Source organism: Electrona antarctica (genome assembly GCF_951216825.1).
Source record: "Electrona antarctica genome assembly, chromosome: 17".
NCBI classification, from domain to species: domain Eukaryota; kingdom Metazoa; phylum Chordata; class Actinopteri; order Myctophiformes; family Myctophidae; genus Electrona; species Electrona antarctica.
The window spans coordinates 43,577,455-43,590,525 of NC_136798.1; the positions used below are offsets into that span (position 1 = coordinate 43,577,455).

The following is a 13,071-nucleotide window of genomic DNA, read 5'->3' on the forward strand; positions in this document are numbered from 1 at the left end:
AATGAATCAATCAAGTGACTCGCTGAGTGTCTGACCGACTGTCTGTCTGTCTGTCTGTCTGTCAGTCGGCACCGAATGACCTTTGACCTGACCTGTCCTGTGGGGACCGTGTCTGCTCTCTGGGGAAATAAAGAACGGAGGTGACATCATGCAGTGTTGTGTTTTTGGCAGCAAACTCATTTCAGTCCCTTGAATAGTTTTAATTTAGTCACATTTTAGTCACCTGGAATGTTTGAGTGTTTTAATGTGTTTTAGGCAATGCCTGCCTGTGTGTGTGGTGTGTATGCTGTCATATTATATGAGAGTGTAACACATGGACCCAAATGGACCCTTACAGGTCTGTAACTCTGAGTGTACAAATGGAACCAAATGGACCGTTTTATAACTTTTAACTCTGATACTGTACAGATGGAATCAAATGGGACTCCAAATGGGTCCATTTGGTTTTACTCTCAGAGTTATGGGGGTCCTTGAAATTAAAACGTTTGAGAACCTGTATGCAATGGCTTATCTCTTGTAAAAAGAGAGAGACCAGCCCAAACCATCATATCCTATGCTTTGCTTGGTTGTACAAAATAATATTCGGTCAATTTAATTTGCAGAAGGACTCACCTCGCGCACAGCTGCCTTGTCTGTGTTGTTGACATGGACTTGCAGGACAGAACTTTTATTTGTGACAGACACATAGTTCCTTTGCAGACAATACAATCTGCATCTCATTGGTCAGTCACAAAGCTAAGAAAACAGTAGCCTACTTTTTCTGCATGTCATTGATAGGATTAGGATAGTTATTTTGCAATTCAAGTTTTCCCTCACGGAGAGCAGACAACACAGTCTATCTGCAGACAGCGGAGCAGCAGCGAGCCTTTCTCTGACCTGCTGTGAGGACCAGTGCTGTCAGCGCACATGCAGTTATGAATAATACACATTCCGGGGTTCGGGCTGAAAGTCCGCCTCCCACAGTGTTTTTCCACTACGAACCATTGAACGTGCATTGTAATACACATTGGTCGGTCTGAATGGTCTGTGAGCGTACATATACGTGTAAAACCCCGGACATTTGAAGGAATTTATAAACCCCCCCCCGGACAGCCAGCCGGACAGCCACAAGAGGACGTATGGTAAGCCTACATTAGACACACAGCACAACAACCTGGCAACCCTGAATGAGGGACAAGTGGCAAATTGCCAATCAGCTGCCAGTCCTGGTGTGTGTGTGTGTGTGTGTGTGTGTGTGTGTGTGTGTGTGTGTGTGTGTGTGTGTGTGTGTGTGTGGTGTGAGAGAGAGAGTGCAGAGTCCTCACAAGTACTGTTAAAAAAACTCTACCACAACGTCACTAAAAAGTACATTAAAACACTTGAACCTTTGCAAAACAAACACATAGTAATATACAGACGTACATTATGACAATATTTCAATGTGTGCATTGGTAAAATACACTTGTTACTACTTACGAATACAAATGTACTAGCCTGCAAAAAAACAAGACGATAAATATACCCTCAATCCTTGGCTCAGAGTATTCCACGGTGGCTCAGTGGTTCTGGCAGTTGCCGATGGTGTGAGAGGACGCTGGTTCGAGACAAGTCAAGATTCGTGTCCTCGATGCGGGGGAGGGGGGCAATCAAACACAAGTGTTTGGTCAAATCACATGACTTCCATTGGAAAAGCATTGAGGCGGCCATGAAACACAGGCAGAGCACAGAACAGTTCTTTATGTGTGTACGAAGCCCCAGAGACCCGAAACACGTGCATCAATGAGGTTTTCTTTGTATTTGTGCATAAAACAGCTTCCTTGTGCAAAACAGCTTCCTTGTGCAAAGTAAAATAAAGTACTGTTGTCTCCAGTCTAGACCTTGTGCAAAATAAAATACTGTTGTCTCCAGCCTAGTCCGTCTTGGTCCTGCCACCTCCACCCAGCCTGTCTGGAGCATATTTCAAGCAGTAAGCAATTTGGTCAGAGATGTTAGCCTCCGTTTCTTTGGTGCTCCTCTGGACACTCTCTGCAAGACAGACAAGATGGGCTACAGTAAGCAGTAAAACCATTAAGCGGCAGAAATTCGAAGGGGTCAAACATTTAATCTAATGCTCAAAGTTAAAGGGATTTCAAGTTTGGACACTGGCTACATCATTACAAAATGAAAGCAAAAAGAGATATCCGTTTTAAAGGTGTCAAAGAACATAAGAACCATCCAGAATGTATACACTTGAAAACATTGTGGGTAGTTGCCTGGTTATTCACAAGTGGCCACTGTGTCAAAACATGGGTACTGGATATATGCCGTTTACCTATGACCACAGAGTAGAGGTGGAGCTTGATGAAAGACAGCTTTCTTTCTTTGGTTCCCAGCTTTCCCTTCATATTGAATTTTGCCATGAGGTCATTTGACATCAACCTGTGGATACAAAAGGTATTTAAAAGTGATGCAATTCCATTAACTTGTAGACTAGTAGAGGGCACCCCTAGAAGAGTACCTGTTGAGGGTACATGCAGTAGAAGTTAATTAAAAAATAGCACATTTTCAAGCTCATAGCGCGGCACAAGTGTCACACTATGAGCTTGTAGCTTGAGCTGCTATTTTTGAAATATCGTGAAAATGTGGCACACATCTTTGAATACAGATTCTTTCAGAGCGAACGTTTAACTCAAATCTTTGCTTCTGGGGGGGTCCCAAATACAGATATGTCTGGGGTCCTTGACATGAAAAAGGTTGAGAACCACTGGCATAGAAACATGGGGTTTTCAGAAAACTGTCAGGATTTAGAAGACATTTGTAGAATCTGTTTTCAGGATGTTTGTTTTTCCTTTTAGCATCAACCCATTTACACGTGAGGACTTTTTCCCCATTGTGATCCTGTGTATTCAAGTCAACAGAGCATCACATATTACACCTTAATACATGTCATCAACAAATATAAACAGCTATATTTACTACTAGTAGTCTTGAGTAGCCAGTCATGTCTCAGACGAGTGCATTTGGGGATATCTAAATTCAATGTAGGGGCTACAACTGTGTGGAAAGTCTTTTGCGAATTAAAACCTGCATTGCAAAGTCTTTCATATTTGGATGGTATCAGGATTGGTTTAACGCAGAGGGTGTAGTACATACTGGAAACAGACAACCCTAAACCAAAGCAAAATGGACTGCTACCTAGCACTAAACAGATAATATATATGTCAGAATACCTGAGCATCGTGAACAACCCAAAACTTAAGTCTTTACTAGGTACAGAGTCAGTGGACACAGCCTTCAATAGAGAAAGGCCGCCACAGAAAGACCCCGCTCCCAAGGGATGACTATGCACCATTGCACCCACCCACTGCACACACAATGTGGTGGAAACTGAGCAATACTTTTTAAGCACCTGCCCACTATACAAAGACAGACATACTTCCCACAGATTACATACACCCTATGTGAGTTTGAAAACTACCATACCACAGCAGCAAGATGTGTGACCTGTTGTGATAAAAGAAGGTTAGCTAATGGAATACAACCAAACTAAGGTCTACTAACCATTGAGTGTACCTCTCGACCTACTGCACATATAAACAGCTGCTACCTTTATGTATTTTAAATCGGATGCTTTTATTGTATACCATTTAAATATTTTTAAGGACAATTGCTGCCATTTGTCCAAAAGTGACTGCAAAAGATTGCTGCCATTTGTTTCAATAAGCTTTAATACACTGTAGGCTATACTGTAAAGCATGTATAATGACGCAATGTGATACAACAGTTTACACAATGCCGTACCCCTCCAACTGTATACTTCCCCATTTTGAAATGATTAAATTACATTTTGACACATGCTTTGATACAGTGTCAAATTGCTACAGTTTTGAAACAGTTATGCTACAGTTGTGAAACCTACCAGATGCTGTCTTTCAGTAGCCGAGGTGAGGGACTCGTCAAGGACGGTTAGTCCCTCTACTGTGGTCGCCTTGGCCGGAAGGGGAGCACTCTCATCTTGACTGCTTGACAGCTTCAAGTCCTGCAACCCGTCCCGGATAGAAACGAGCAGCTCCAGAACCTTCCTCTGAAATTCTAAAGCATAGAAACGAATGATCACCACAAATAGAAAGAGCACAACCATACCAACAGCACAATGTGTGTGTGTCTGTGTGTGTGTGTGTGTGTGTGTGTGTGTGTGTGTGTGTGTGTGTGTGTGTGTGTGTGTGTGTGTGTGTGTGTCGCTTACTTGCTTGCTGCATTGGGTACGGTGATGCTCGTTGTAGTCTGGGGGTGGAGGTGGAGGTGGGGTTGCGTGACTTTTTTCCTGTTTGATGAGACAGGCATCCATAAGGTTATTTATTTGCCACTTTTCTTTAGTATAAACCATTGCATTAAGTACAAGTTCAAATCCTACAAATGTAACCTAGTAGTGGCAGCTAGTGTTCTTCCGAAATGAAGAACAGCAGCCCCCCCTCTCCACACAGTAATTAATCAATTGTAAGTATTGTAAGACTAGCATATACCGGTATAGGTCAAATGTTTATTAAAAAATTCTGACTTCATACGAACTTTTCGTAGGGGTAACTGGTGGGAAACTCTGTGCAGATCCCATGCTGTCATCAGTCTGATAATCTTGCAGTTCTGGCTCTTGCAGTTCTGGCTCTGAACTGAAGTGCCCTAAAGAAAACAGTGATTAACACCTTCTGAAATTCTAATGCATAGAAACAAATGACTACAATTAATTAGAGTGCAAAACCATACCACAACAACTTAAGTGTGCGTGCGTCGCTTACTTGGTTGCATTGGCTCAGGCAATTGAGTGGAGCTGGGTCCAGGCGACTTGGTTTTTTCTGTTTGATGAGACAGGCATCCATGAGAAGGTGATCTACTTTACTTTTATTCAATATGAACTACCATTGCATTTAATATATCCTCCATATATGACAGAGTGGCAGCTCCAAAATGAAATAAATGCAAACAATGATGACTTTAACAAACCAACAATCTAAAGTTGAAAAATGTTTAAGGAAGCACAACCTAGTTTTGGGGTGTGTGTGTGTGTGTGTCACAATTACTTCCTTGGTGTTTCTGGGCATTTTGGTCAGAGGATGGAGTGGAGGTCGTCCCTTGCGACTTTTCTGTTTGATGAGACATAGTTTTGGGATTCAGTGTGTGTCTCTATTACATTGTTGTGTATGACTAGCATACCACTATGAGTATGGGGCAAATGCTAATAAAAGCAGACTTCATACTAACCTTTTGGTCGAACACTTTGCAGCACCACCTTCTGTGGCACAAGTGGCAGCTCTGGACTGAAGCGACCTAAAGAAAACTGTGATTAAAACCGGATTTTTTTACTGTATAGACTCATTACCTGCCTTCAGCTGTATTGTATATGAAACAGAAAAGATACTATATTCCACGTCAATATTGCTCCCGTCACTGGCATTTGTAGCCTACACACTCAATCATAATCAAATGGGACTGCCAACGTCCAGCGGTGGGGGGAACAAACCTTGATCTTCCTCTTCTTCAGATTGCCCACCGTGTTCCTCTTCATCCTCAACTAATTGAGACAGAAATGTTGGCAAAAACTTCAGTTGCAAATAGCTTTGTTGAATTATTATTGTGTTGGCGTACAGACGTTATAGTAGCCCTGTCGCAATTATTGCCTGATTGCAGTTGTGGGTGAAACGCCTTACTCGCTTCCACGTAAGAAAAATATTCAAAATGTTCCCAAAAAATAAAAAGAGGAAGAGTTGCCAAAACAGCTCTACAAGCCCACAGTCATCAAGAGCTTGTAGATCAGCCATTTTGTATATAAAACTTAAAGCAATGTTTCGTTTTTCATTTAATATTTTGTCATGTGCTTTTTTTTTACAAAACCTAAAAGCCAAACAAATTATGCTTTTAGATTCCAAATGTTCAATGCCAAAAAACAATGACCTTGTTATTCAGTTATTCGAGTGACAATCAATCATGTAAGCGTTACAATTCAGAGAAGATTGACTACTGCCAAGTTAAAGAACATACCATATTCTGGATAAAGCCTTTTTTTCTTCTGTCTTTTTCCAGAAGGTTCTTCACCACCAGCTTCTGCAGCACTGGTGAGATCGTAATCTTCACATGCTTGGAAGTCATCTATCAATCAAACAGAGGCAAGGCAATGGTTGTCAATGCATAACATATGCACAAGTTGGCACGTTAATGAAGACAAAGTGCACATAATAGATGCAACTACCAACCTGAGCGCATCTTCTCTTTTATGAGGCGAAACTGACGCCAGCCACTTTTTGGTTCTCGTCGTTCCGTCATGCGTTTCTTGGCATTTGGGACAGCTGGCCAAAACAGTTTCATATGTTCAAAGTCCATCCATTACAACTGTAACTCCCTCCGAGCACAAACAGACACAATGTGGTTTCCTTGAAACTGATTTATTGGAAGGTGCCTTCTTGCCCTCCCAATCCACCGTGACAGCACGTACAATTAACATAAATGACATGCACAGCATGTAGATGCAAACATTTCACATGAGTAAAATACAGACAAAACAAACAACAAATACCTCGTTGGCTGCGTGCATAACAAAGGGGGAATACTCTCCAGTCTTCTTATAACCTTTTCTTAGACAGTCTCTTATGACCTTTACTTCTTGTAACTTTAAAGTCTTTGTGTGACCATGACCAGTGTAAACGGAGCTGGCAGAGCTGCTGCTTCTAGCTGCTTCTAGCTGCGGCTTGATTGCATACACAAAACTCCTGTGTACCAATTGACGTGAGAGCAGACCAAACCAGAATATGACGTTGACTCTTCAAAATAAAAGCATTAAAACAACTTGACATGAAATAATGTTTTAACATGAATGTAACTATTAACTATGAACTTCTTAATTATGCACTTGTACACTTAGAAAGATAATAAACAATTATGAACTTATTTTAACCTTATTATGAACTTTGTCTTAGAGAAATAAAGCAAACTATATCCCCTATAGTGGCAACAGTTACAACAACAACTTGAGACAAATACATGAAATAATGTTTTAAATGTGACTTAATTATGAACTTCTTCATTATGAACTTGTACCTTTTAGGAATAAAGCAAACTATATCACCTATAGTGGCAACAGTTACAATATGAATGTGTTTAAATGCCAGTGTAGCTGGTTCACACACACACACACACACACACACACACACACACACACACACACACACACACACACACACACACACACACACACACACACACACACACACACACACACACACACAATGCAGCAGGCATTAGACAACCTGACAGCCACCAACCTGGCAACCCTGAATGAGCCAGTCAGCTGCCAGTCTCTGGTGTGTGTGTGAGAGAGAGTCCTGTACTGTTAAAACAAACTCTACCCTAACGTCAGTAAAAAGTACATTAAAACACTTTTTCCTTTCCAAAACAAACACAACGTACATTATGACAATATTTCACCCTTTGCATTGGTAAAATAGACTTTTTCTTTTTTTGTCTTCCCTTCCAAAAAAAGAAAAAATTACCCCAAATCCATGGTTAAGAGTATTCCACGATGGCTCAGTGGTTCTGGCAGTTGCTGATGGTGTGAGAGGACGCTGGTTCGAGACAGTCAACAAGTCTGCAGTCAAGATTCGTGACCTCGGACCAAGGACTAAGGATCCAGAATGAATAAATCAAAATAAATCAGTCTTTACCTTTTGGTCAAGTAAATGTACTATTGGAATGTATGTTGGCGGACGTAATCCAAGATAATCCACTCTGTCAACTTGTAACAGTCAGCAGTGCCAGTTGTTGCCACAGGGTGGTGCACTGCTCCCTTTTGTTTTGCTTTGTGTAGAAGATCTGACGCAATTCCACCTCTTGCTATAGATAGACATGACATGACATGATGTGTGTCAAACAATTGTCACACATGGATGGATGATTAGCCGTGTTTATTTATTTATTTCCGGGGGGAATGAATGAATGAATGAATGACTAACCCTGTAAAACCCGGATTAATTTCTACTTGCAAAAAAACGATTTCAACCTTACTACTACTTTTTACTACTAGGACTTATCAGAGGAAATCATGTAAAATAAATTATATATTTTTTTTTTGCACATTTATAATAATTATTAAAATAATAATAATACATTAATAATTTACATTTGGGGGACATCTTTCACAATAATAAGGATAAATCCAAATAAATCACACATTACCTAAATGTACAATTGAAATGTATTTAAGACCCGACTCAGCGCCGTCCGAGTTACGTCCCGATAGGCAGAGAATAGTATATATCAGTAGCCCCTAGTTTCCATGTGCTGGCAATAGTTGGAAATGACACGTCCACCTGGGGGAAACCTTGACCAGGCTATGGTGAGTATGCCAGTATGGCCACATTATGCGTGTATTATGTTGGCAGCAGTGCTCCGTTCACGTTTGTTTATTATATTAGTGCTGTCTGCCGTGAGACCTGGCTTAATATGGTCAATACTGAATCAGTCTAAAATATGCTTTGGCGCCCCCCCCCCCCCCCCCCCCCCCTCCACCTCTCCTCTTGTCTATAGACAGACATGACATGACATGACATGACATGACATGATGTGTGTCAAACAATTGTCACACATGGATGGATGATTAGCATTGTTTATTTATTTATTTCCCGGGGGAGGGAATGAATGAATGAATGAATGAATGAATGAATGAATGAATGAATACATACATACATACATACATACATACATACATACATACATACATACATACATACATACATACATACATACATACATACATTCATTCATTCATTCATTAATAAATAATCATATTTCCGGGGGCATTTCTCTCCAGGTGAGGACAACGCCATCCAGTCAACCAAATATGGATGTCAGAAGATCAGGCATCATCTCGTATGTATTACTTCTACTTCTACTACTACTACTACACACACACCTCACATTGGTTACAAACTCCACCTTACAAACTCCACCCCCTCTCGTTAATGACTCTGCCTCTCGTAATGTTAGGCCACACCTCTCATTGTCTTAGGCCACGCCTACTCGCTATGTAACTCCGCCTGCTTTGTGGGCGTGGTCTATGCAAATTGCATGGGCGTCGTTTATGCTTATTGATGGCCGTCGTCCCGCCTCCTTTGTGGCCGTAGTTTCGGCTACTTTGTGGGATTGGCTTATGCAAATGAAAGGGCGTGGTATGCAAATGAAGGGGATATGCAAATGAAGGGTCTTGGTATGCAAATGAAGGGGATATGCAAATGAAGGGGTGTGGTATGCAAATGAAGGGGAGTAGTATGCAAATGAAGGGCGTGTTTCGGCTACTTTGTGGGATTATCTTATGCAAATGAAAGGGCGTGGTATGCAAATGAAGGGGATATGCAAATGAAGGTGTGTGGTATGCAAATGAAGGGGAGTAGTATGCAAATGAAGGGCGTGTTTCGGCTACTTTGTGGGATTAGTTTATGCAAATGAAAGGGCAAGGTATGCAAATGAAGGGGATATGCAAATGAAGGGTCTTGGTATGCAAATGAAGGGGATATGCAAATGAAGGGGTATGGTATGCAAATTAAGGGGAGTAGTGTGCAAATGAAGGGCGTGTTTTGGCTACTTTGTGGGATTAGCTTATGCAAATGAAAGGGCGTGGTATGCAAATGAAGGGGATATGCAAATTAAGGGGTGTAGTATGCAAATGAAGGGGAGTAGTATGCAAATGAAGGGCGTGTTTCGGCTACTTTGTGGGATTGGCTTATGCAAATGAAAGGGCGTGGTATGCAAATGAAGGGGATATGCAAATGAAGGGTATTGGTATGCAAATGAAGGGGATATGCAAATGAAGGTGTGGTATGCAAATGAAGGGGAGGAGTATGCAAATGAAGGGCGTGTTTCGGCTACTTTGTGGGATTAGCTTATGCAAATGAAAGGGCGTGGTATGCAAATGAAGGGGATATGCAAATGAAGGTGTGTGGTATGCAAATGAAGGGGAGTAGTATGCAAATGAAGGGCGTGTTTCGGCTACTTTGTGGGATTGGCTTATGCAAATGAAAGGGTGTGGTATGCAAATGAAGGGGATATGCAAATGAAGGGTCTTGGTATGCAAATGAAGGGGAGTGGTATGCAAATGAAGGTGCGTGGTATGCAAATGAAGGGCAGTGGTATGCAAATGAAGGGGAGTGGTATGCAAATGAAGGTGCGTGGTATGCAAATGAAGGTGCGTGGTATGCAAATGAAGGGGCATGGTATGCAAAGGAAGGGGCATGGTATGCAAATGAAGGGGCATGGTATGCAAATGAAGGGGAGTGGTATGCAAATTAAGGGGCATGTTTCTGCTACTTTGTGGGATTGGCTTATGCAAATGAAGGGTCTTGGTATGCAAATGAAGGGGATATGCAAATGAAGGGGTATGGTATGCAAATGAAGGGGCATGTTTCTGCTACTTTGTGGGATTGGCTTATGCAAATGAAGGGTATTGGTATGCAAATGAAGGGGATATGCAAATGAAGGGGTGTGGTATGCAAATGAAGGGGAGGAGTATGCAAATGAAGGGCGTGTTTCGGCTACTTTGTGGGATTGGCTTATGCAAATGAAAGGGCGTGGTATGCAAATGAAGGGGATATGCAAATGAAGGGTCTTGGTATGCAAGGGGATATGCAAATGAAGGGGTGTGGTATGCAAATTAAGGGGAGTAGTATGCAAATGAAGGGCGTGTTTCGGCTACTTTGTGGGATTATCTTATGTAAATGAAAGGGCGTGGTATGCAAATGAAGGGCGTGTTTCGGCTACTTTGTGGGATTGGCTTATGCAAATGAAAGGGCGTGGTATGCAAATGAAGGGGATATGCAAATGAAGGGTCTTGGTATGCAAATTAAGGGGATATGCAAATGAAGGTGTGGTATGCAAATGAAGGGGAGGAGTATGCAAATGAAGGGCGTGTTTCGGCTACTTTGTGGGATTAGTTTATGCAAATGAAAGGGTGTGGTATGCAAATGAAGGGGATATGCAAATGAAGGTGTGTGTGGTATGCAAATGAAGGGGAGTAGTATGCAAATGAAGGGCGTGTTTCGGCTACTTTGTGGGATTGGCTTATGCAAATGAAAGGGTGTGGTATGCAAATGAAGGGGATATGCAAATGAAGGGTCTTGGTATGCAAATGAAGGGGAGTGGTATGCAAATGAAGGGGAGTGGTATGCAAATTAAGGGGCATGTTTCTGCTACTTTGTGGGATTGGCTTATGCAAATGAAGGGTCTTGGTATGCAAATGAAGGGGATATGCAAATGAAGGGGTATGGTATGCAAATGAAGGGGCATGTTTCTGCTACTTTGTGGGATTGGCTTATGCAAATGAAGGGTCTTGGTATGCAAATGAAGGGGATATGCAAATGAAGGGGTGTGGTATGCAAATGAAGGGGTGTGGTATGCAAATGAAGGGAAGTGGTATGCAAACGAAGGGCGTGGCGACACCCACTAATTTGCATACGCGACACCCACTAATTTGCATAGCCCTCACCCACAAAGTAGCCGAAACAACGCCCTTCACATTTTCATAACCCACTCCCACAAAGTAGCGGGAACATACGTACATGTCCCCCACATGATGACGTACATGTTCCATTCGCGACGACGTACATGGTCCCTCCACGATGACGTACATGTTCCCTCCACGATGACGTACATGTTCCCGCCACGATGGCGTACATGTCCCCTTCACGATGACGTACATGTTCCCGTCACGATGACGTACATGTTCCCTACATGATGACGTAAAGGCTCCATCTACGACGACGTGCATGTTCCCTCCACGATGACGTGCATGTTCCCTCCACGATGACGTACATGTTCCCTCCACGATGACGTACATGTTCCCTCCACAATGACGTACATGTTTCCTCCACGATGACGTACATGTCCCCTTCACGATGACGCACATGTCCACGTCACGATGACGTACATGTTCCCTACATGATGGCGTACATGTTCAATTTACGACGACGTGCATGTTCCCTCCACGATGACGTACATGTTTCCTCCACGATGACGTACATGTTCCCTCCACGATGACGTACATGTTCCCTCCACGATGACGTACATGTTTCCTCCACGATGACGTACATGTCCCCTTCACGATGACGTACATGTCCCCTTCACGATGACGTACATGTCCCCTTAACGATGACGTGCATGTTTCCTCCACGATGACGTACATGTCCCCTTCACGATGACGTACATGTCCACGTCACGATGACGTACATGTTCCCTACATGATGGCGTACATGTTCAATTTACGACGACGTGCATATTCCCTCCACGATGACGTACATGTTCCCTCCACGATGACGTACATGTTTCCTCCACGATGACGTACATGTTTCCTCCACGATGACGTACATGTTCCCTCCACGATGACGTGCATGTTCCCTCCACGATGACGTGCATGTTCCCTTCACGATGACGTGCATGTTCCCTCCACGATGACGTACATGTTCCCTTCACGATGACGTGCATGTTCCCTACACGATGACGTGCATGTTCCCTTCACGACGACGTACATGTTCCCTACACGATGGCGTACATGTTCCCTACACGATGACGTACATGTTCCCTCCACGATGACATACATTTTCCCTCCACAATGACGTACATGTTCCCTACACGATGGCGTGCATGTTCAATACACGACGACGCGCATGTTCCCTTCACGACGACGTGCATGTTCCCTCCACGATGACGTACATGTTCCCGTCACGATGACGTACATGTTCCCTACATGATGACGTAAATGCTCCATCTACGACGACGTGCATGTTCCCTCCACGATGACGTGCATGTTCCCTCCACGATGACGTGCATGTTCCCTCTACGATGACGTACATGTTCCCTCCACGATGACGTACATGTTCCCTCCACGATGACGTACATGTCCCCTTCACGACGACGTACATGTCCACGTCACGATGACGTACATGTCTACGTCACGATGACGTACATGTTCCCTACATGATGGCGTACATGTTCAATTTACGACGACGCGCATGTTCCCTCCACGATGACGTGCATGTTCCATTCGCGACGACGTACATGGTCCCTCCACGATGACGTACA

General features: G+C 43.0%; 1 protein-coding gene across 4 annotated transcripts; it reads right to left on the reverse strand.

Moving 5' to 3' along the window:
- Window positions 1-1,478: 1,478 nt before the first annotated feature.
- On the reverse strand, window positions 1,479-6,680 carry LOC306940474 (uncharacterized protein). Of its 4 annotated transcripts, XM_079525569.1 has the most exons (13): window positions 6,524-6,680; window positions 6,204-6,296; window positions 5,992-6,099; window positions 5,474-5,524; window positions 5,215-5,280; window positions 5,034-5,096; window positions 4,752-4,808; window positions 4,528-4,635; window positions 4,205-4,282; window positions 3,878-4,050; window positions 3,442-3,462; window positions 2,291-2,397; window positions 1,479-2,004 (listed from the first exon to the last, which is right to left on the reverse strand). In XM_079525569.1, exons 2-12 carry the CDS (start codon window positions 6,271-6,273, stop codon window positions 2,383-2,385), a joined length of 810 nt encoding a protein of 269 aa, XP_079381695.1. In that variant the 5' UTR covers window positions 6,274-6,296; window positions 6,524-6,680; the 3' UTR covers window positions 1,479-2,004; window positions 2,291-2,382. The 4 variants fall into 4 exon arrangements, with proteins under 4 accessions (XP_079381695.1, XP_079381692.1, XP_079381694.1 ...); XM_079525566.1 differs by lacking the exon at window positions 6,524-6,680 and having other exon boundaries at window positions 6,204-6,415; XM_079525568.1 differs by lacking the exons at window positions 3,442-3,462; window positions 6,524-6,680 and having other exon boundaries at window positions 6,204-6,415.
- Between the last annotated feature and the right edge of the window lie 6,391 nt (window positions 6,681-13,071).